Genomic DNA, 25,379 nt, shown 5'->3' on the forward strand with positions numbered 1-25,379 from the left:
CGCGGCCTGAAGGCCTCTGAAGGGCTCAGCTCACCTCGCAGCGGAAAGGAAGGCACCCAAGCCCGGTTTCTCCTCCACCGCCGCTCACCACTCGCGGGCTGCCCGGTGGAAGGCTTCACCTTCCAGCAGCGAAGACGAGCAGAGGCCGAGGCGCTCACTGCACCACCTCAAAGCCTACCGCCGCCATCTTGCTCGCCGCACCTCCAGGGGAACGGGAGGCGGCCCCCGCGGACGGATACACACCGTTACCTAGTAACGCGGCTCGCTCGTGCCCCTCCGCGCTGCGCATGCGCCATCTGCGCCGCGCAGCCGGCTCTTCCCGCGCTCCTATGCGCCTCAGGCCCGCGGCGCAATCGGCCGAGGACTGCCTCCAGAGCACAGCGGAGAGAACTCCAAATCCCAGCATGCAGTGCCCAACGGGCGCACTCGCGCCGATCCTGCCCTCGCGCAACGCCTCCTGGGAGCTGTAGTTTCTCAGTCAGAACAGCGCTCCGGACTGGGACCGAATTGTCGCTGGAGGAGCGGGGGTTGCCTGTTTGCGTAGCGTCGGGCTCGTTTTGCTTCTCAAATAAAATACGAAAACGGTGGTGTACTCTGTAAGTGATTCCACTTGTCTGGTAGACTGGTAAAATAATAACATCAAAACTGCAAGCCGTGAAAGAGGTTCTTGTTAGGGCAATACCAACTTAGAGTGTTTGTGTCTGCATTTTTTGTTTGGTCACCTACAAGAATTTACAGCTGAAAAAGACAATGGTGGAAAGGAGGAAATCATTATAATCCTTCCCAACGAATTTTCTGCATTGGTATAATAGTGCTCAGCTACTTGCTTTGCAGCCTGTGGTACGCAGGTCTAGGTTCTTAACTGTTCTTTGGGGAAAAGGGGGAACATAGGGGAAGAAAAGAATTAGGCACTATTAAAACTGATAGTTCTCATTTTATTTACTTTTTTTTAAAGAGTGCTTGCCAAACTATGGTTTGCAGTTACACTCCAACAATTATCACCCAGCTGTTGCTGGTCAATAAATTGCAGAATTGTTACCAGCCCTCAGGTGGCTCAACTTGCACCCTCCACTTCCAATTATCAGTTACTTTTCCAGACAAGCTAATAGTACTTGTACTACAGTTGAAGGCATGAGGGTGCATCCCATTGCCACAACAGGAGAAGCAAGCTACAGTGTTCAGGTTATATCTTACACTGAGCTTCTAGAGCAGAAACAAAATATTGCTTAAACCTCACAGTTCATCCTGGGCCAGAGGCATCCTACTGATACTGCCTGGTAGTATCAGTACCAGTAATTTACCAGTAGTAGAAGTACAGTTAAATCCCCATGCATTATCACCTGTATGAATGTTTTGATCCAGGAAAAAAAAAAGACATTGTAACTTAGTAAAGGAATAAAATCTCTGTGAAAAATCAGTGTAATGTTCCTACATATACGTATATATATATAACCTTTTTTTTACTCCAGCAGATGCACTGGAATTGAAGGAATTGTTCTGTACCACATGCAGTATGTGAAAGGTGAGTGATCACAGCACTTTGCTCCAATTTCTACTATTGGCTACATCACTGTATGCCTGTAAGGGAAATCACTTCAAAAAGAATCTGCAACAGATTTGTGGAAACTCCACATGTAATGAATAGGTATTCTTCATCTATATTATACTAACACTTAATGTTATTTTATCCTGGCTTCGGGTACCATGCTTTACGATGTCGGTAAGGCTGCCGTTGGCTTTCTGTTGTCACAGTGGCATACCCCCTACTGCCCAGCAGGTGGAAGCAGAATTTAAGAGAAAAAATACCATAGTAGAATGACTACCATTTTATATATTTTTTTCTTTTTAACTGTAATTTCTCTTAAAAATATACACAGACAAGTTGTAAGATAAGGAAAAACAATACAAAAACAATAGAGCACTTTGGTAACAATGTCTTTATTGTAGTCACCTAGGTGTCATAGCTGTGCATTTTCTTTTCCTTATAATTACATGTAATATATTGATAGCATGTCTCCTCTGGGCACTTACAGGATCATCATACTGATTTTTACCTGATATTTGAGAATTATTTTTCTCTTCTTTTTGCTTTGCTATCTCTCTTCTGGAATTGGCTGTGAGTTTGTTCTTACTGAAATAAGTAAATAACTAAAACTCCAGAGAAATAGAACAGTGCCAGCTCATCAACACCAACTTTTTCATTGCAGTTGGAGGACTAGAAAAGGAATAATAAGTAATAAGGTACCTTCATTACACTGCAAGAAACATTAAATTTCACTCTATTATGGTTCTAAAATAGCATCTCAGGATTTGGATAGAACTGTGAGCCAATACAATATGGCTCATAGAATGTTTTGTCAAAAAACAAAACCCCATACTTTACTTGGGAAGTCCCATTTCTATGCTAACAAACCTCTACACTGACACTAATTCCTCCTGCAATGATTTCTTTAAGTGGTTACATCAATGGACACACTAATGAATGCAACCTCACAAAACCTGAATTAATTAGGTTTTGAGATGCTTTCAATCTCCCAGTTAAATTGGACTATGTCAGATGTGATGATTTGATGATTTTCCCTTGTACATCTGCTGTCCTTCTCTTGTTAATTATGCTTTCTTTCCATTCAGTATAGAAGTAAACAGAATATGGACATGTAAAGACCAGAAGACAAGAAGTGAAGGGTTAGAGTTTAACTGAGAGTGAAGAGAGATAATTCTCCCTAACAACTCCTCATATTTAATGTCATTGAAGTGAAGGCAGTAGTTGTCACAGCATTTTGTTGAAATAGTGACAAAATAAAGAAGCAGACAACTACAAAGTTTTTTTCCAAAAATGAAACTGGCCAGGCTTTGCCTGCCATAAAATATGGCTACATACCATCTATCAGACTACTGTACTAAAGTTATTCTTTTTCCTATTTTCACACAACATTAGATTGGAAAGATGTTTTCTAAGTTTGTCTTGTCTCCACCCCACCAATTTTAATCAGCTTGGTTTTATTAAGCATGCTTATTTCTCACAACCAAAACACATCAGGAGGCCTGCTGTTGCTCTGCCTAAGAAGCCCTAGGAACATAAGCATTCTAATTTTCCACTTTCAAGACAGGCTACATTACAGCCTGCTTTAAATATCATTTTAAAGTAGGTCTCTATAGCACAGAAATTAGCAAGATTGTAAGCACCGTTCCACCTTTAATTTCAGATCCAGTTTCACAACCAACTTCCAAATTCAGTGCTTAATCTTTGTCCATCTTTGTTCATTGTTAAGTTCAACATTAATTTGATATTTTGTATTCTTAGTTTTAACAGTTTTGTTTACTTTTTTCCTGCTTCCAGTTCAGTAATAACATCAGATCATTCTCTGGCTAACAAAAGCACATAAAACAATTGGCTGTTCTGAAATGATAGATTTGAGTTGAATGAGCTTATTTGCAGATTCTTCAAACAACTAAGTAGGAACTGCCTTTAATTCATAATACCTGGTATGGTCATGGTGCATCACAACATTGTCCATGTTATTTAGATTTCTGGAGTCACAATCTAAACACCTGTTAGATTGAAGAGAAAAAACTACTAAATAAGCAGAAGAAAGATTTAATGATTGTATAGGTTGGAAGTATCATATATATTTCTCCCTCTGAACTGACTGAAAGGACAAGAATATTCTTCCTTGCTCTTGCACTGATATCTTCAGCAAGTCACCTGTCTACCATATACTCTTCCACACAGAGCTTAATTCATATTTGAGATGTGTACAGATCTACATCTTTAACTTCTGTTCTATGCTCTATCTATGCTAATAATACTGCAGTTGCTACTGTCTATGGGGGTAACCACTCATTTTACATTTTTAAATGAGAAACATCAAGGTTTCCCAATATTTTGAGTGTTATAAAAATGATGTTTAAGTATGTTGAATTTACTTACTGTCTATGATAATGAAGGCTTGTTGCTGATTTCTGTATAATGTTTCAATTTTATACATGTTTCTTAGAATACAACACAAATGAGGTTGATTAAAGACAATGTTTTGTTGTACCTTAGAACAGTACATAAAAAAATGACTTCATTGTTATTTCTCTTCTTGGCTTCATCAGGGAATCACATTCATTGTCCTAACATTTCAAATTCATCATGCAGTTATGCAAAATTTAGAGATCTGTTATTTGTATGATTGCATTGTAAAGTACAGTTCCTGCTCACTCTGTGCAATGTATTTACAGTAGATGTAATCTGTAGAAATTTATAAATTAACTTCAGTATTTTTGGCCTAATTTGCCTCTCCCACTGCTCTCAATGGAATTGTGGCAAGCCATTTTGAAGACTGCATGTTAAAAGAATCAAGAGCTTTTAAGCTTTTTTCTGTCCAAAAGTAAGCAAAGTACTGGCTTGTAGCACTCTAACTCATCTGACATTGAAAAGAAAAATATTTATAAACTCAGAAAGGAATAGTTAATTGTAATGCATAAACAAGTGCATGATATACCTTGAACAAGTGAAGCAATAAATGGCCACTGTCTACTTTAAAGGCTGAATGAAGCCTCTGGTGGATCATGTAGATTCTTCAGATTCTTCTGAAGTCTGAACACCACTGAAGTGACATGGTATGTTATCTCATGGAACTGCACATCATTGGAATGAAGGAAGTAGAACAGTAAAATATCAAAGGAAGGCAACAATGAGAGAAAAAATTGACAGTAGAACAGTGGTAGGGAAAAAAAGTAAGAAGGAATTTGTGGTAGTGACAAATAAGTGGAGAATTGGAAAAATAAACAATGATACAGAATCATTTTGTTGGCTTGTTATGTTTGGTACAGCAGAACTTCACAGGCCATCCTGAAAATAGCAATAACTACAGCAGAAATACCCATTATGAACATCTCATGAGTTTACGACTAAGAGCACGTCACTTGAAGTTAATATGGTTTTGTAGCTACTTTAACACTTTGATGTAACCTTTTAGGTAAATGAGTAGTACATGTAAGAGAGATGAGGCCTTTTAACAAAATAGGACTCCCTTCAAATTGTTGTAGATTATGCCATTGGAATCCTGAAGTGCTGAATAGCTTGAGTAATTGATGGGGTATTGAGAATCTATTGATGCTGAAGTTAGTATGACACATTGTTTTTTCATGTGTGGCTCCAAATTGATATAAAACATTCTTCTTTTAGAAATTCAGTGGATATAACTTATTACAGCAGGCCAAACTATTGACTAAATCCAGTGCAGATTTTCCTTATTTTACTCATTTAATTTGTGAGCTAATCTTAAGTAAATACAGTCCAAGCAAACTGTTAAATAATCTAAAATAACCCCACTCAAGTTAAGAGTTGTAATCACCTTCAATGGTCTCTGGAAGACTGGAAGCTATGTAACATGTCAGCCAGCTATGCAAAGAACCATGAGAAATTTGTGTTAATTTCTTATGCAGCATTTTTATTTGTGGAATAAAATTACAACATGAGGACAGTATTCTAGCAACTGGAATGTTAGCAATTATGAACCAGATTTTCTTATAAATATAGGAGACAATTTGAATTAGTCAATGGAAAAACTAAACTTTTTTTTGTAAAGGAAGCTATCTATAAAAGCATGAACATAAAGGAAAAAGTGCATAAAGCTGAGGTTGGCTCATCTTTGATTTCAACTCCATTTCAGTGACAAAACGAAAAACAAACTATAGTTAAATTTACACATTATTGGGGTTAATACTCAGAAAATAGGTAACTAAGCTGACACTTAAAAGCATTTTGTTGTTACTATTTCAAAGACATGAAAGACTGTTTGCCCCTTGTTGGATATGCAATGCTGAATGCATGTTTTCAAATTTGATTTGAGTCAGTCCTCAACTGGAGTCAATTACATGTCTTCTATTTTATCCTCAGCATTAAACAACAATCCAGAAAAGAGTATAAACAAATTAATTTGTAACAGATGGAATGAAAGTACTTTTTTGGCAAGCACAAAGTTACCGTGTCATAGCTGTACAATCTCTGATCCTCTCAAGTTCCTGTGTGACATTTGTGATTTAAAACTTTCCTAGATAAAAATCAGTTTTATAAATAGCATTTAACACTTACATTAGAATTTATCACAGAAAACTGATGATTCAGTATACCACAAAAGCTTCTCATGTGCTTGCAATTTCTTTTAAGACTGAATGATAAAAGGGTGATATGAACACATTATCTACCATGTATTCTCTGTTTTTATAAGCTGTTGATCTGCTGCCAGATAAAACATCAAGTACACAGCTGAAAGTTCTAACATATTTGGAGCAAAGTTTACTGCATTTTGTTAGCTATTTTTTGAGAACAGTTCCAAAAATAACAGGCAGTGGATTTTGCCTTGTTTGAGGGAGGTAATAAGCATATTGATTTTTGATTTAGCATTAAAGCAAAGAATATAATTTTATTCTCTGAGTATACTTCTGTCAAAAACCTGATAAAAATAATTAACAATCCCTGCATGCTTTTTTTTCACTTCTGTGAAAACTCTCCCAAGAGCAGCAATGAGGTTCGTGTGAACAGCCAGGTCTTTTCCTTTTGTGCTTATTTTACTTCTATTTAAATATTCTTTAAAAGAATCTTCTATTTAATATATTTATTCTTGTAAAATAACTCAGTTGATATATAGCTTGTAGACCTCCTGAATAACATAGATCTGAATTATGCTGTATATAACTCTTGCTCTGAATTTAGTCATGCTTAACTGAACCACAGCCATAGATTTTAGACATCTAGTCTTAGTTTAAAAACATTAAATTATAGAGAATCTACTTGTAGTCCCCTGCAATTTGTTTGAATTCTTAATAATCTGAGTCTAAAATACCATGCCTTCTTTCACTTCCTCAGAGCCTATACACTGAGCTGTATTATACTTTCATGAGCTAAGTCGGGAGTCATGCTATGAACAGGTACAATACCTCCTTCCAAAAGACAATAGCTTTTGTAAGATTCCCAGCAAAAATTATCTGCCAAATACTTGTTTTGAATGATTCTTAGCATAGGCCATTCATGAGATATTTCAGTTACTTGAAACTCAGAATTCAGTTAGAATGCAATGTAATTAGTAAAATGAGATACTGACAGGTAAAGGGGTTCCAGATAAGACAAACTATTTAAAGATTCAACGAGTATTAGTCTTCAAAAATAAGATCAAATTGTATTTATAAAACAACAGAAATAAAATGAGCTTTATATCTCCGTAAGAGCTCACCTTGTTTAGAAGCACTGTGGAAACAGTCATTTGCTGAACTATTTGGAACGATCTAGCATAAAGAAGGAAGGCAAATAGTCAAAACAAACTGCATTTAAAAGTTTGTCATATTCATCTGGATCAAAAATGCTTGTATATAAAGTGATATTTTCCAACCAAGTCACTGAGATCGTGCACTTCTCAGAGCCTTTCAATTCAGCAAAAAAACTCCTACATCATATAAGATTCTCTTCCCCCCCCCCGCCTTGTTCTCCTTCACCTTGTTTGTAGTTTTCTCTGTTGTTTGTTTCAAGCAGACTTATTTTTAATTCTATCAGCTCTAACCAGCAAGGTATAGTCTGACTGACCAGATCTTTTTAACCACAGAAGCCTAAGAGATATAGATTCTGTTTCAGGAAAGCTGGATGTCATTCTGAGCCCAATTTCTTGGATCACATCAGTAAAAAAAAAACAAAAAATGATTTGTTATTTTTGGTCTATTTTTATTTCAGAAGTGCTGTGTTAGGCACAGAACTATCATCTTCTCCTTCTTGTGTTGCAATCAGACTTTAGAAGTGCAGCTCCTCAGTAACATTCCTGCCCACTGACTCATAGTATATGTAAGCCTCAGCACTACAGAATTTAATAGCAAAAACAGTCAGTCTGAGAAGGGACTTGAATTTCTTTGCATCATCTTAAGATTTAACAGCTTTGAATTCTTTCCAGAGGATAAAGGTAAACATTTTTGATACCTGTGGGGGAGGAAGAAATAATTCAGCATAATCTGTATAGTTAAGGATTAAAAATAATTTATTTGTGAAGGCTGTAAAACTCATACAACATTGCTAATGATGTGTGAATGTTGTTTCCATAGCATTTAGCTATTTTTTGCTGTGATATCTAGTTAGATTGTTAATAAACTTTGTACTGAAATTTGTGGTTCTTTAGTTTATAATAATGCATAGCTCTTCGATAAAGGTTGTTTTCTAAGCATAGAAGTAGATAAAATTATGGATGATAGTCTATTTTTCAGATAAGGAAATAGCTCAATTTTTATTGTACTAATTATAACAATGCAAAGTTTGTGCATGAATTTAATCATATAAACAGGTTTGAACTTCAAGTCAGTAGATGTCCTTTTGGCAGACAGATTCCCAGGTTTGCCTGCAAAGAAGGCCCAGAAACAGAAATGCAAGTCCTCAGAGGTACTTTTCTATAATTTTAATTATGCAGCTATAAGAGAAATCTTCCCATATCATCATGCAAGCACATATTCCAGGTGTAATCTTAGACTATATGTATAATTTGATATGAATTGAACTTCAACGTTCGATTTTCCAGAACGGAGACAACACACAAGATTTGCAGTTAAACTTCCCTTTTACTAATATAAAAAGCAACCATTAGGGGCTTGTACTTTCAGCTCAGAAGTGTTACAGTAAGATTTCTCATTCTGTTATGATATGTGCTAATTAATCCTCACATCTATCTGAGGTTGTTTTTTTCTCCTGGGAAAGGGTTTCTCTTACACAAGAGTTGTTTTTTTTGTGTTTGTTTTTTTTTTAATTTGAACTGGCAAACACCATTGGTTTTATAACAAAAGCCTTGGATGTCTCTCAGCAAAAGTTGACTCTTTGGACTTGCTAGTAGCAGTAACACAGAAAGTAGGTATGCAGTTGTTTTCATCTGTGATGTGGACTGAGATGTTTTTAGCATTGTGTTTGGTTTTTGCTTTTTTTTTTTTGAATTAATGTTTTCTACTGCATTACACATACATAATACATTCCCTTTCTATGTTTTTAATTATTTTGCTCTCTGGGTACATTTCTGGATAATTTTTTATGAACAGCTATAAAGAACCAGACCAAAATATTTAGGTGCATGAAGAAATTAGTTTGGGAAATTGACAATAAAAGCAGTTTTCCTAGAGCAGGATTTCAAGTTTCTGTTGAACACAGTTTTAGCTTTACATTTCACCAGAAGATAAACATTTGCTTTCAGAGAACAGCTACTAAACAGATTCTTGAAATTGTGTAGAAATATGGGAAAGAAAGTAATAAGTTATCACCATAAATTCCTAGACTATACCTTTATGCTCAGTTAGCATATGCAAAACACTTGAGTACATATGGGATATTTGATCCTGCTGCATGATAATTCACTGCTTTTCTGATAGCTATTCTGACCTCTCAGTGAATCTCCCGTGATTGTAATTGCAGGATCAGATAACCAGTTACTTCAAGGACAACTGATTAAATTCAGATTTTAATTACTCAAACGTAAGAGAGGCTTTTCCCCCAACTTTAAGAGAAGAAATATTGTCCTGCCTTTTAGAGCATTTTAAAGGGATATATTGCTTTTGTATTATTTCACAGTAACTTGTTATTTTGTAACCTTCAATAACTGTCCAGAAATGCTCATAGAACTTTGATACATAGTAGCCTAAAAGGATAGTTTTTGTTTTTACTGCTTTTTTTTTAAGTTGTGTTTCATCGCACAATTTACACATTGTAACAAAGCAAAACATAAAAGGAACTTGTAAAATACAGGGATATAGATATAGGTTGATAGATTTAAGTGTTACTGGAAATAATCAAATTAAGTGTATATATTTTTCTTTAATATTTACATTAACTACTGTTCCATTTGTTTCTTTACAGCTTTCAAAGAATGAAGATTTTGATTGCAATTGATCTTCTCCTTGCAGCTAGCTTAACAGCTGCTACTGTGAGCTCTGTAAGTTCTACTCATCACATTTAGATTTTCTTCTAAATACTTCATGCTTTGTTCTCTGCAGCTCTTAAACACATCTCAACTATGTTTGATGGCAGAACCTTTGATGTAAAAGGTTATAATACAGAGCAAATCTAGAAAAATAGCTTAAGTGTAAATAAAAACAAATTTCTGATAGGAGAAATAAAAGTGGGTATGTAAGCATTCAACAAGGTTGAAATGGTTAGGCAATAGCATTGAAGAAAATAATTAGGTTTGCTTGTTAATAGATCCAGCATGGAATGTGAGATAGTGGAATACTTTCACTGAAAGAGCTACCATGATACATTAACACAAGCATTGTTTCATATACTTTCAGCAGTAACAATAACTGAATATCTTCAGTTTTGTGTATTATAACTATACACACAAAAAAACAACTTAGGAATTACTGGTATATAACAGGCTTGGTGATCACAGCAGTAGTGAGTTAATGTAAAGAATGAAGAATGTTTTTGTCTTTCCTACTTGATCTACTTTACCAGGTAACAGGTAACTTCCCACTAAACAAGATCAATAACTTCACATTCTCTCTTGCCCCCGGAACATTACACTATAACTTACACTGAGAAACAACAACCATAGCTCCTTCATTTCCATTACCCAAAACCTTTTATTCCTTCTGTCTCATTGAAAGTATTAAAACACACTTAATACACCAAAATACTTGCAACCTCACTACAACACAATAGGAAACATAGTAAAAATTGTAGAGTAACAGACTAATTGCCTGTAGCAAATGAGGACAAGCCCAAACACAGCAACTATAGACACACACACCAAAAAAAAAAAACACCTTACCTTTAAAAGACCTCAGGTATACAAAAATCTCTACTAGGACATCCCCATTTCCACTGCCAACCCTTAAATAAGGTCTGGGAAGGGGTGGATCCTGGCTCCACCCCTTCTGGTCACTCAGATGCATTTCCACTACACTCACCAATCCTGTACCTGTCTTGGTTGTCCTTCCTAGTTTGATATTCTGCTCCTAACTATAAGAGACCTTAGAGATTGAAGCGTTGATTCAGAATTGCCTGTGTAAGTGATTGCTGAATTTAGAACTGGTAAGCATAACTAATTGTGGCATATTGCAGTGGAAATGCTAAGTCATGGCTTGAAACAATGATAGAGCACCTGGTGGGAATGCAGGGCCAACCCAGTGGAGCTCAGGTGCATGCAGTGCACCTGAGTGACCTGGAGGGGTAGAGCCAGGATCCACCCCTTCCCAGACCTCATTTAAGGATCGGCAGTGGCAACAAGCCTCTTTCACTGGAGGTCCCTGTCTACCTGGGTCCTTCTAAGGGTGAGTAGTATTTTATTATTTTACCATTGTTTCCCCCCCCTTTTTCTCTGTTTGTGGCTACTATGTTTAGGCTTATTCTTGTTTGCTCTTGCTTGGGATTTTGTTATTCTACTGTTATTCCTGTGCTTTCCATTGTTTTATAGTATCACCCTTATTCTCTTGTGGAAACTTTTTCTTTATGGAAGCACGTCTATAAAGGACAGAATAGGAAGCATCTGCCTCTCTAGGATGAAGGCATCTGCTAGCTTTTGTATAAGATTACTGAGAAAATGACATTACTATGAAACATTCTTGTTTTTGTTTTTTTCAGTTAAATTTTTATAGGTGATGGTTGACAGTAACTAAAAGTTGAGAATGTCCTGAAGTTAATTTTCTTAAAATGCTAATCTCATCTGAGATTTTTTTTAAAGCTCATTTAGGTTCTAAAAAATACTGGGCAAAAACATTTTAAACAAAATTCTTGTGTTTTTATAGTTTTATGAATTGTTCTGATTTCTAACATCAATTTTAGTGAAAGAATTCTAGCTAAAGAGTATTTTATACAACAATAAAATAAAACAAAGATTGAGATCACATGTTAGTAGTTTAAATATGGGACTGAGTCCATAAGCAGAGTTGTTAGCAACTGTTAGGTAATTGCTTCTAGATGTGTAGTGTAAACAGTTACTTCTCAAAAATAGAAAAGAATTTATTTTCAGTTTGTTTTCCTGCAGTGGGGTCTGCTGGAGACCTATCCAGTTCACGTTTTTAAAGTATTTTTCTACTGTAACAGTTTTAATTTGATCTGTATCTAGCAAAAAGGAATAGTAGTAAGTTATTGCTAGTTAAAGACTTTTTATAGTGGTACATGAGGTAGTGTCACACTGAAGGTAGATTCCAAAAGATTTTCAAGGGAGTATTCTTTAATAAGTTGGGTTTTTTCATTGTTCCCAAGAATTTTGTTCTTTGGAAAATTGCAGGTCTCATTATACAGCTCCTCCTTGTGGTTAAGCAATAATGGCTTCTTGGGACACAGTAGCAAGCAGTTGGAACTTCCAGACAATTTTCTGTCAAAGCTGTTTGGCATGGGCAGGCCAGCTCCAGAGAGGTAGCCAAACTGTCTTGTCCTGCCACCTGTATTTACCCTGTTCTTTTATTCTGTGTATTAGTTTGCAGTTTAGCAAGCATGTGATAATATGCAGCAATACCTTCAGTGGGGGCCTATATTCAGGATTGTTCTGTGTAGTCAGCATGCATGTTCAACACATTTTTTTCTACGAGACTGAATATTACAGTCAAATGGAACATGATGGCTTTAAATCATTTTAATAAAATCATCGACATACATTCTTTTATCTTCAAATATTTTCTTGAAATGTATCAAGCTACTTTGTCTCAGTTGAAAGTGAACTGCATCCTAGTATTCAAAAAACAAAGGATCTTGGACATCAGCAATGTTTTTAGATCAGAAATAAGATAATAATGACAGTTCATATATTGTTGCGTGATAGCAACACAACACAGGGTTCTCGTGCAAGGAAGGTTTCTTTATTGTTGCATTTCTCTATATCTTATATTCTTCTAAGCAAGTCCCTTTATATTCTAACATGCATATTCAGTACTTTTCCACTAACAATATGCTGGCTAGACAGCAAGGAAGTTCCAAAACAATTATTCATAAACAGCAGAGAGCTTATCTTATACCTAGCTACAAAACATCCCTATTTGTTCTATACAGTCCTCTGTCTCAGAGCCATATTATCAACAAGGCAGCATTCAATGATTTCGAGCTGATCTCTGTCTCCCACAGTATATGTTTCATGTCAGTAATAGAAATTCCCCGAATTTTGACTAGTACCACAAATACAACACTTGACAAGAATTTTTATTTTATAATATGTTTTCCTTTCTAGGATCGACAGAACTGTTTTCAAGAGCAGATACAGCTTCAGGCCCAGGTGAGGCTTCTGGAACATCGTGTGAAACAGCAGCAGTTAAAAATTATACAGCTTTTAGAGAAGAAAGAGATACAGTACAGTGACAGAAGAGATGAAAACAGTGTCATTGACTTGGGAGGAAAAAGACAGTATTCAGGTTAGACATGAAGCTATTCATTTCTGTTCATTGTAGTGATACCCAGAAGCTTTAGCACAATCAGGCCCATTGATGTATTGTCTTACAACTCACAGACAATTGTTTGTTTCAAGCACAGCATTCATCTTTTACCTAGGCCTGCTGCCCTGGGGGAAATCTGTTCATCTCACATGATATAAATGAAATCAGGGTTGAAGAGGTTTATTAATTTATTAATGGTGCATAATTAAAAACAATCATTGAACAGTATATTTAGAATAATTATCAGCAATACAACAGAAAAAAGCCAATGACATGCATTTGCAGAATGTTAGTAAACTGTTACAGATTTTTAAACATCCCTTGACTTATCTCAAGAAGTTATAACACACAGAATTTGGAACTGTCAGTGAATCTCAGTTCACGTTTACACATTCTCAGGGTTACAGGCACACACTTGCTCTTGCAGAGGTGGGTGACTCACACCTCCGATTGAATTGCAGGTCACACGCACCTCCTGGAGATGGAAATCTGGTTGCAGTGGTTTGTGTACCATCTTGGTCTCTACAGTCTGCTAATCCATGTTTCAGTGAGAAATCACCCTAGAAGTTCACTTGCAAACGTCTGAGGTCTAAGATCCTACTTATTGTACCTCATACTGTCAATCCAGTAGTCTGCTTGCAGGCTTCTCACGGTGTTCACTAGGGTCTGGAGGTACATCATGATCTTGGCAGAGCAGCTACTGAAAGTGTGAAATCTGGTTAAACTGGTCAGTTATCTAGGTCTCTTACTCCCATCTATATACATTTACACATTTCAAGCTGACTCATTTTCTCAGAAATAATTTGGTAGCTTCCTGATTGTTTAATCAGCTTGATAGCCATCATCAGAAAAATTTCATTTCTTGCTATTTACTGTTTAGCATCATCAGTTTAGGGGTAATCATTGTCTCAGAAAAGATATTGCAACTGCACACAGTGCATGCTCGCATCTCTATGTCAGTTGTTGTTACCTTCATTGTGTTACCAAGATGTGAGTTGAACAGACACCTTGACATCTATGGTAACTCAGAAAAGGGCTGTACTTGCTACATAGAGCTATACCTTTAAAGTGGGCTGGACAATCTACATTTTAATTTCTATTTCTTTCAAATGAAATATCACAATAGAATTAAATATATGTATATATGATTTACTCTGTAGTTTTTTAATAGATTTTAAGATGATGTTTTTGATGGAGAAAGCCCTAAAGGATCTGGGGGGCTTAGCTATCTTAAAGCCCTTTCTTTCTCAGCTGCAAGCAGTAGTAAGTTTTCAAGTTGATGCTCCTCTCTGTATAAAGGAGAATTCCCATTTACAGGAATATTATTAAAAACAATTCCTAACTATAACATATTTTTTTTTGTGTTCCTGTTACCTATAATAGTAATACTTCTCACAAAAGGAAACCAACTGCAGACTATTACAGGGAAAATCTGGCTTCTGTGGTTTTGCACAATGAAAAGAACTTCTGTTAGGAAAAGACAAATCATGCTAAAGAATCATAAGTACAGCACCACTGGAGTCTTGAAGTTTTTATGCATTCCCATCTAAGAAATTTGTAATGTCACATATAGTAGAAAATAAATTCAACTCCATTTTTTGGAGTAGAATATACTAGGACTAGTAACACTTAAAATTAACTTAAGAATTATTTATATTAATATAGTCAAGGCAGATGAATAAAAATGATCTGGAAGGCCTTGGTGGAAGGAGAGATTGTGCCACTACCACAAATCTACAAAGGTCTTCTAACAGAACATTTTAAAACTTGATGTGGTTAAACATTTGTAGAAGATGCTCAGTGTACAGTTTCTAATCCTTTCACTTTTAAGATGTATAACTGCCAATGTTAACAATGTATGATAGTCTTGCATCAAGTAGCTAATAATTTAAGGGATATTAAAATATCCCTGGTTGTACTATCAGTAAAGATACTCTGTTATAATATTACTTTTACTCTTTAATATTAATAGTGTTTTATAATTGCTAGCCCCAAATTAATTTTGAATCTTGCTTGAGAGCTGAAAGCTTGATTCCACTTGTGGAATGATTTAATAATTTTTAAATTAATTGAAACGTGATTGGAACAAAGAAGACTTTTTATTGTATAGGAGATAGCAATATCTCAACATATACTGAGTTTTTCATGTTCTGCTGATTAAGTATCTCATTCTGAAACAAGATGTCTCTGCAAAATAGAAAAGGTAATGAAAAGAATGGATGTGCTCAGCAGTTAAGTGGAAGATGCTCAACTTCTAAGTCCAAACCCCATATTCATAAAGAAACCTGGCATGTACAGTCCTCTTGCCTAAAATGATAGGTGTATGAGTTCCAACCTGTAAAGTCCCTGATATATTCATATTTACACACATGAGCTTGTAATGATGATGTCTGGATCTCACCTTAATTATATATTTTTTTATGTTGCAATAGTGTGGCTGAGTTAGATTCAGCTCAAGACTTCACCATTTCCAAAGTTGTAAAGTTCAGTTTATAAGTTGGCTTTATATCTTCAACAGCATTCTGATGGTGATCAGGTTCCTCTACAGTGGAAGAAGGCACAGTGTGTTGACTTGTCGTGCTGGAATAATGCTTAAACTTCTAAAATAATTTTTAAAATATCCAAACAATAATCAGATTGAAAATACACTTTGAGGGTCTGACTATTGGTTAGTGTTGGTTTCTAGCTGTCCAGCACTGGAGAGTCTAAATTTCTAAAATATTCAATACATTGGCTTAAATACAATTGTAGTGTTTATGGAAGAAAATATTATATATAAGCAAGCATCACATATAATAAAGCTGTTATAAATCTGACTTTAAATTTTATCTACATATTTATTTACATATACATCATTCTAAAAGGCTCTCTTTCTGTTATTATGTCTGATCTCTTTGTTACTGGAGAAAAACTATTAAAAACCTATTTAGCTGAAAGGTTTTTGTCCTTTAAGTGTATTCTTCAATTTTCTTTAAATGTGATCCTGGATAACACAAGTTATTTCCAGTTTCTGTTGATTATTTTTTCACTTTCCTAATAGCATGGTAAATGTTTTTCCTTGTTTTATACTGCATTCTTTCATTTGGGCTGCTGTAACATTGTAAGGCCAATAGATCTGGATAATTTGGAGTCATTTGATGAGAGAGGAATTCCACAGTAAATACACTTGCTTAAAATTAAAATGCACTTAAGTATTTTGCTAACATACTGAGAAAATAATGGATGCAGGAAAAGTGATTTTCTGTAATCCAGTCAAAATAATCCCTGCAAAGACATCTTGGTTATTTAAATATATTTTTTTGTTGTAATTTGTCCAGATCCTGGTATAGCTATTTGTTTTCATTATAAGCTGTTCATATTTTCTGTGTCCAATCTTCACTGATGCTTTCACTAACAAGAAATGTAGTCCTTTGTAAAGTTCCAAACTAGCCTGAAAGTTCAGCCAACGTGGTCTTAAAGAATTCAGGGAAAATCTTACAGTTTATCAGTTTCACTTCTGCCAGGAAAAACAGAAACATTGAAAATTATATATATTTTCTGTGTGACTGCTTGATGGTAGATTACATATAAACAAATAACTCCTCTCATTACTTAACTCCTTGAGGAAAAGAGATAGTGTGATTACAGTGCTGTTATATTTTCATGAGCTCTGAAATGATGATTTACATGGTGATTAATACTTGAAAACAATGCAGACCAGACTGAAAAATGGTATCAGGCCAAAAGTAACATTTTAGACATACATAACATTTCTTGTCGGTTAGATTTCTGTATATATTTGGACCTGCATGATAAAAGGGGCAACAGTATTAGGTCCAGTAATTGTTTCCTTTTTCTAACACTGGTAATTCCATACTCTCATATTTGGCAATTCTCCTGTGGACTATCTGGATGTAGAAGCACATCTTTGTTTTTGAAGATTATTGAATGGCTTATATGTAGGGAAATTATAATTGTAACAGGATTCCAGTGTGGATTTTGCAATTGTAAATTAGAAGTGGCATCACCAAAGGAATTAAAGTCATAAAAGTATTTGTGGAGGTATTTGCTTTCTATTAGCTTTGTTCATATGTGTCATTTACTTGATGTGACTTGATTTCTTTTGACTTTTCTGGTTTTGTCAGTAAGTATAGAACTAAAAGAACTGTGTGCAATGGATGTTTTGTGAACAGACTGTGCGGAAATCTACAATGATGGCCACAAGCAAAGTGGATTTTATAAGATGAAACCTATCCAGAGTCCTAATGAATTCCTGGCCTTCTGTGACATGTCTGAAGGGGGTGGTTGGACTGTTTTTCAGAGACGTTCTGATGGCAGCCAGAATTTCAATAGGTAGGTACTAGACTTGGTCATCAAAATTGGAAACAGACTGGAGAAAGATGAAACCAGATGGAGCTAAGTTAATGATTAGCTTTAGAATTATATGAAGAAATTATCTCAGATAAAAAGGAGGAACAGTGAGATTCAGTGGGGACAGCCTCCAGATGTGATCATTTTTGGCTCTATCACAGACTGCCTGTATGATTCAGATAAACTCTTAGGTCAAGTTACCAAAATACTTAAGATCTTATTTTTTAACTTTTTTTTCTAGCATCAGTCTTGTTGGACTTGGTGCAGTATACACAGTGTAAGACAGAAAAATTGGTAGCAGAAGGCTAGTAAGATGATCAAGGGCTGGAGCAATTGTCCTGTGAGGACAAACTGGCTTGTTCAGCCTGGAGAAGGGATAGCTTCTGTAGAACCTAATAGCAGACTGGCTGTATCAACAAGGAGATCCCTAAGAACTGAGCTTTTCAGAGATTGGTTGAGAAAATAGGCTCCTTACAGTGGTGTCCTAAGGTTTCCTTTCAGCTTGAATTATTCTGCAGCCTGTGATTGTATGACAAAAATATGCAAACAAACATTTTTTTGATTACACAAATTAGTCATTTATTCTCATCTATAGAGGCTGGACTGACTATGAAGAAGGCTTTGGAAACTTTGTTTTGACAAATAGCGAATATTGGCTTGGAAATAAGAATCTTCATTACTTGACTAATCAAGGTAAGATTTGTACTGTGATAAGTTTTGTTATTTCTGTTCTCTTTCTCTTCCCAGGCCATTCTATTGCTAGCATGAATCCTGAGTTGCTTTGTTTATCTGCATGACCTTTAGTAAAATAAAAAAAAACACATTAGAATATTTATATTTTAACAAAAGCTTGAAGCTCTCACTGGGCCAATTGAAAGCAGGGAGATCCTTCAAGACTGGGAACAGCAGGCAGGAGTATACCTTAAAACATTTGTCGCTACCCCTTTCACAGTCAGAATCACTAACAGTTTTGGTGTAGTATGCTGTACCAGTTCATTTAGTCAGGACTTTACGTGAATGCGTAGAGTTACATGAAGGTAAATCTAGGCTTGTCATCTTCATTAGGCTAGTCTTGAAAAGCTATTTCCATTTTTCTAATAGTTACTCAATCTACAATAATTTTTGTTTTCCTATAGAGTGCTGAATATACAAAAGTTACCTATTGACTTAGCCAGCTAATCTGCATGGAAATCACTGCTGTGGTTTTACTTTACTACTGTTAGATTAAAGGTACCTCAGATCCATTCAAATAAACTGCAACTTAAACTTATCTATGCTGCAATATAAATTATATTTTAAAGGCTTTGCGACTCATGAAAGTTCACAAATTAGGTTAACACAGTGTGAGATTTTAAGTGGAAATAATGTTTGTGTGTGTATATATATAAAACTAGATTCTCAGGTCTTGTGAATGGACATAGCTGCTAGAATCAGTGGACTCTGAAGATTTATACCAACACATGATCCTGATTTAACTCTTATTTTCAGAGTGTAAAACTGAATTTTCTTTGGTGTGTATGCATATTTATTATTCTCACTCTGTTTTCACCACTATTTCAAACACCTTAATATAATATAAAGTCCATAAAGCATTTTTCTCATTTACACTCCAAAATCTGCATTGGAATAAATCTAAAATTTTCTGAGATCGATCATGTGAATCAAGAAAAACATAGTAAAATTATATGTTAATAGGCATAAACAAAGAAGGCTAAAAGAATATAATGATGATACCGATAAGACATTAAAAACCTAATTAGTATTTTAATATTCTACTATAATAATATTCTGAGAAGTAGCAAGAAAGGCCAGTTTTACATAAATATTTTCTATTATTTCTTAAGGAAACTATACTTTAAGAATTGATCTCAGTGATTTTGAAGGAGAAAAACGTTATGCACAATATACGAGATTTGGAGTTGCAGATGAAGAGGTAATAAAATGTTTAATAATGACTGAAGGTTTTAATGAAAATGTGAATTCTGTAAACAGGCAATAAACATACACATGCTGTTATTTTCATTAAGATTTATGAACCTTATTAACATGTATTCTTTCTTACAAATGATTGAAGTTTTCTAATCACCTTTAATTTTCTAATAACCATAACAGTGGTTTATAAGACTGTCCTTATTTCATACTCAGTGGAATCTGTGTGAATATTAGTTTTAGCAGTTAGGAATAAAAGCTGTTTTTCAATTGTTATTGTATTATCAACAATAATGGTACAAATTTTTCAATATGTACTCTAAGCAAACTTAATAGCTTTTGTCATTATACATAAAATTACTGAAAAATGTTAGCCCTGTGAAGTGTCTATATATTCCTTCATTATCTAGTACACAGTGTTTGAGTGGCATGACACTTCTGAGCATATAAATAGTATCAAATTGAACAGGCTAGTTTCCTTGTGGGATTCACTCCCTGACATAATAAAGGATAATGACACTGGATTACTTTATTTTTTTCTTCTCCTTAATTTTCATTAGCATTCCTATCAGATGAGCTGTGGTGAATATTCTGGTACAGCTGGTGATTCCCTAACTGGGGGGTTTCATCCTGAAGTAAAATGGTGGGCTGATCATCGTGGAATGAAATTCAGTACTAGAGACAGGGACAATGACAACTATGAAGGCAACTGTGCTGAAGAGGAAAAGGCTGGTTGGTGGTTTAATAGGTATTTTGATTTTTATATCTGCATTGTCTACTACTTCACATATATTCATACATTAATGTATCTGCTAGAAGATAAGTAGACAAAATGTATTATATTTGCAATCTGTCCTTGCCCTCAAGCAGAGATTTCAATGCTGTTAGGACTGAGGTTCACTTGCACTAGCCAAGCTTGCCTGTGAAATGGTATTTGTCACAGGCTTTGGTCATTTCTGTTATCAGATAGTAAGAAGAAGACAATTCTGTCCCTTTAAGCGAATTAGCATAAAATAGGTCATGCAGATGTGTTCCTGTTGTACTTCATTCTTGTATTTCTCCTGTGTTTCACTAGACCAGATGTGGCAGTACTACAGGATATCTGCTAACTTGAGCTAGTGCTGGGTTAACAAGACATAGATTTTTATCTCAGTTCACAGCATTTCCTTCTTGTTATTCTTTCTATATCAAGATGGGAATGTGCTCACTCAGTTTCTGTCAGTGCACATGACTGAACTGAGAAGAAAATAATTTAAAATAGGGTTCATTAAAATAAATTTAAAACCCTACTTAACTATAAAGAAACAATTAAAAAAGGAAGAATAAAACTAATGTTAGCACTGTATATATAGATGGCTCTGTTGTTTCACATAATTCACACACTAAATATAGCCATGAACAGAAATTGTGATATATCTGGGTAATAGCTTTAAACTGCAGCTCAGAAAAGCATACTACTCTCTCATGATGATCTCAGTTCACCGAGCGAGGGCTGCCAGGCTGAATCAACTCCACTGTTTCTCTTTGCTGTGTCTTTCTTTGTTTCTGGTTTTTAACTCCTTATTTTCCAAATTCTTTTTCCATAAGTTGTCTGTGACCAGCTTAGCTGATATGAAGTAGCTTCTAGATCAGGTTGGCAGAATGTTTGAGACATATAGAAAATATTTGTGTAGACAAATATTCTTGCAGTTATCATGAAAGATAAGATATAAAAGGGAAAATGAATTGTGGGAGATATAATTTCATGGGAAAAGTAACTATTTTGGATTTAGAGAAATATATCAAACTGTGATACCATGAAATGGGTTTTATTAACAGTGAAAAATCACTCACTTAACTGACATACTTAAAAAAAATCACCAAAACTCTTTAGTTTTTTTAATACTGCCTTGTCCTGGACAGAAGAATAGTCTCTCAGCAAAAGTAGCTCTACAGCAGAACTTGACAGTTATTAATACCTTGTTGGTGCTACATAACTACTAAAGATAGCTGACTCCTACTAGGCTAGTTCATATTATGGATGTGTATCTGACATAGTTAAAGTGACAGTCTATTTGGATAATGAAAATCAGTTATTCATAGTATTATTGCACTGTCTTGCTACTGACTTTATTTTAAGCTTAATAGAAAACTGTAAACTGCAAAATACTAGAGATTGTAGGATTTTATGATACTACAACAAATGCACAGTACTGGAAATATCAAAGAAATGAGAGCACTTAGAACACAAATATGTTGTGCATAGATTAGTAAATAGAGAATAAATTAGTGCTCTTGGCTGGTTTGTATAGGAGCTCACAGCTGTGAAGGAATTTTTTGTAGCCCTGCTGTATAATATCGAGCCTAATGAAATATAGAATTACTCGGATAATACGAATACCAAGGGATGCGATACAAGAGACACAGAAAATAGCTCAGATCTCTTGCTTCTGCACTTGTTAACCCGGATTCCTTCAGAAAAATGTTCTCTCTGCTCTTGTTTGTAAGCAGAGATTTTCAGCCTGGAAAGAAAGTCCACGGTGCTAGGTTCTCTCTGGTACTACACTCAGTTCATAAGCTTTCCTTCTTCTATGGTAATGCAAAGATCTGTAGGTTTAGAAATGCCAAATAAGAGCAACAAGCCTATGTGGGCATGTGCTTATTCTCTCTCCAGCACTCCCACTTTTAGTTGTACAGTGCACTGATGACTGTAGAGCTGGCAGACATCATGCTGGTGCCACAAGTCTCATTCACTCAGGCTTTGTGCCTCTCCAACCTTCTGAAGACAGGATAGCTACATTCATGTAGGGCTGAGCTGGAGTCACTAAGTTCAGGCAGAATTAAAATCATTCTTCAGGGAACCAACTCCATCTATCTGCATCTAGCACTAAGTTAATATATAACTCAGATAAAATGTCCGTGGATAATTGAGAGTTGGCTGTACTTTTAAAACTATTGCTGTAGTGTTTTTGGCTTTGAAAACTAGCCTGTCAGAAAGAAAGGAGGAACATAGTCAATAGTCACCTTAAAGTTAGCCTTGTTGCTACAGAAAATTGTATTGGCAATCATATGCCAACTGTTTTTCAGTATGCCCAGTTACTTTATCCTGAATCCAGTCTGTTACAGAATGTATTTTTGCTATTAGTACCTCACAGCGCTTATTAAGGGCTATTATGGACTCATGTTACTGCTGATAAAATCAACTTCTGTTTCCATCAAAAGAAGTAAAAGGAAGGATTTATCTATTATGATACTTCTAACAAAATCCATTTTGATACAAAGTATTGTCTCAATACAGAATTTGTATAGCTAAAAAGATTATCTCTGATACAAGTTCATCATTATCAAAACTAAAGTCACTTTTGATATCTGCAACTTATAAGCTTTCAACCCTTTAACAAAGTTAATCTTAAAAATGACAAACAGCAAATAAGCATTATGTACGAGAATTTTCCTGTAAGGCTTTTATCACTCTATTTCATTTATCAAGAACTGTTGTTAACAAAGTGTAAGTAAAGCCAGTGGGGCTAAGATTTGCCAGTAACAATATCCATAAGGTTCATTTGGACTGTTTTATGTTTTAATGTTTTCTCAAGTCTGCTTTTGAAATCCATTATGGTGTCTGACAACCAGATATTAACAACACTAATGACAAAATTTTGAATTGGCAGATAAGTAAAACAAACCTATTCCAGTGTGCTGCAAAAGAAACAAGCACTTTGCTCTCCATATGGTGACATAAAAATCTAAACTTACTATATTCTTGTAGAAACCAAATGAATATCAAGGTTGTTGTGGTAGCTAGTCAAGCCTTTGGGGTTTTGCTAGGTTGATTGGTTTGTTTTCAGTTAGCATATTTAACAACCTGTAACAGCGTTTGTTACAGTACGTTAAATGGACAAAAAAATATAATTAGTTCAGTCAAATAAAATGCCAGCTGTGATGCTCCAGGCAAATGGTATATATATCTGTTTACAAGCTGTGAGATGTAATTTATCTTTAAATAAAAAATAAACAGGCAAACTCATAGTGGTGTTCACGTTTTGTCATGTAACACGCTATGTGGGTAACTGCATAACATTAGGAGGGCTGCTCTGGAACAGTAAAAAGCATCACAATATTTTTTTCCCAGAGTTTTTGCTTGTGGTAGGCTCTACTGCTACATGAGACCTAAAGGACTCTGGAATCATTTGTCATTAAGATAGATTAACAGGCAGAATTCTGAGATCCACTAATGTCACAAAACTTGTAGAACATAAATAATTTTTGTTCCATAGATGTTAAGAGTAATTGCAATTGTGCTCTAATTAAACTGTTTGGGGACTGCAGGGGCAATGCAGTACACAAATGTGTATTTTTGCAACTGTCAGACTGATCTGCTATCAATATGGTGAATTTTTGACTTGCAGAAACTGAAGTGCTTGCATCTTTTGGATGAAATCTTATTTATCTTTTCCTTTACTTTTCCACCAGGTGTCACTCAGCCAACTTGAATGGTTTGTACTACAAAGGTCCCTATACTGCAAAGACTGACAATGGAATAGTTTGGTACACTTGGCATGGGTGGTGGTATTCTCTAAAATCTGTTGTAATGAAGGTCAGACCAGCACAATTTGAACCTAACATTGTTTGACATTTTTTTAAGATTATTTATCTTTTAGCAAATCAATCCAAAGTAAAACAGATAGGCAGATGTTTGCTTCTCATCTATGTTTATATAATCTAGAATAATTCCCCTGTAATTAATATTGTCTGAGATGTAAATAAGAAGATAATTCAGCTTATGAATCCATAAGAGTTTACCTAGGAGAAAGGATGTCTTGATCAACATGGAGGATTTTTATCTGAAAAGGTAACTAGAAATCCTACTTTATTAATAGAAAAACATATTGTCACTGTTACGTCTCAGAAATTAAAATAAATTCTATTGCATCTGAAAAGACAATTTAAATAGAACATTAAGATTGGTTTCCTTGTGGAAATAGCTTCTTTAGAACAAATCAAGAGAAGGGATGCTACCAGGCAAAAATCAGTTGAATTTCTAGAGATGGTAATATCACTTCAATCTAACATTTTTAGATGGCTGGTAATTATGCCATTCTTCTTTTTGGTAACTAGATAGATATTGTGGACATAAATAGATTAACATCTTTACCAAAAGGCTGTGTCTATTTTTAATGTAAGCTATGCTTTGAGTGTAGACCATCATGATGCATGCATAGAGGAAATTGTTTCACATGCAATCTAAAATCTGGCATTTAAAGTTTCTCAGTGCTTGACTCCATAAAAGCTTTCTTCATGTATTTATTAATCTTCACAACTCTATTTGAATGCCCTTTTCAGTCATTTCAAAGTTTTTTACACTTACAAGCCTTTCCTTTTTTTGTAGTTCTTCTCTTGGCTATCTGGGCCTTTCCTGTTGTCAAGTTACAGATTCATGCTTTCCTTGTACATCAAAAATCATAAGAGAAACTTTCCATAGCTATAGCTTTGGTGCCTAGCACCACAACAGACTGTAGCAGGCAGTAATAACTAACTGATGAATGTTTGCTGCCATGGAGAAGGGCTGGTACATTCTCTAAAAAGCTACCTGATGAAATGTAATTCTGTGTCTGACTGGAAGGCAGCCTGGCCTATGTATGTTTGCATATATACGTGCATATATATACACAGATACGTATATATTCAACATTCAGTATTAAATCATTGTTTTCAAATCATGCTGCTTGAAGAAAGATTGAATTCCCTGT

General features: G+C 35.1%; 2 protein-coding genes across 9 annotated transcripts in view; one reads left to right on the forward strand and one right to left on the reverse strand.

Moving 5' to 3' along the window:
• Positions 1-224, reverse strand: part of PCM1 (pericentriolar material 1) — a 43,172-nt gene extending 42,948 nt beyond the window's left edge. For 6 of the 8 annotated variants that reach the window (XM_065736981.1, XM_065736980.1, XM_065736977.1 and 3 more), the window contains exon 1: positions 35-223. The gene's annotated coding sequence lies outside the window, so the exon portion shown is untranslated. Of the gene's footprint in view, positions 1-34 lie in introns of all 8 variants that reach the window. The other 2 variants (XM_065736974.1, XM_065736973.1) reach the window with 1 other exon arrangement.
• A 7,639-nt stretch (positions 225-7,863) lies between these two features.
• FGL1 (fibrinogen like 1) lies at positions 7,864-25,356 on the forward strand. Its single transcript, XM_065736982.1, has 8 exons — positions 7,864-7,937; positions 9,863-9,938; positions 13,170-13,350; positions 17,544-17,703; positions 18,317-18,414; positions 19,566-19,654; positions 20,211-20,398; positions 24,103-25,356. The coding sequence occupies exons 2-8, from the start codon at positions 9,873-9,875 to the stop codon at positions 24,260-24,262; spliced, it is 942 nt and encodes a 313-aa protein (XP_065593054.1). The 5' UTR covers positions 7,864-7,937; positions 9,863-9,872; the 3' UTR covers positions 24,263-25,356.
• The last annotated feature ends 23 nt before the right edge of the window (positions 25,357-25,379 follow it).

Source organism: Cyrtonyx montezumae, unplaced genomic scaffold, assembly GCF_038088225.1.
Source record: "Cyrtonyx montezumae isolate F1298 unplaced genomic scaffold, pur_monq_1.0 scaffold_2, whole genome shotgun sequence".
In the NCBI taxonomy this organism is placed as follows: domain Eukaryota; kingdom Metazoa; phylum Chordata; class Aves; order Galliformes; family Odontophoridae; genus Cyrtonyx; species Cyrtonyx montezumae.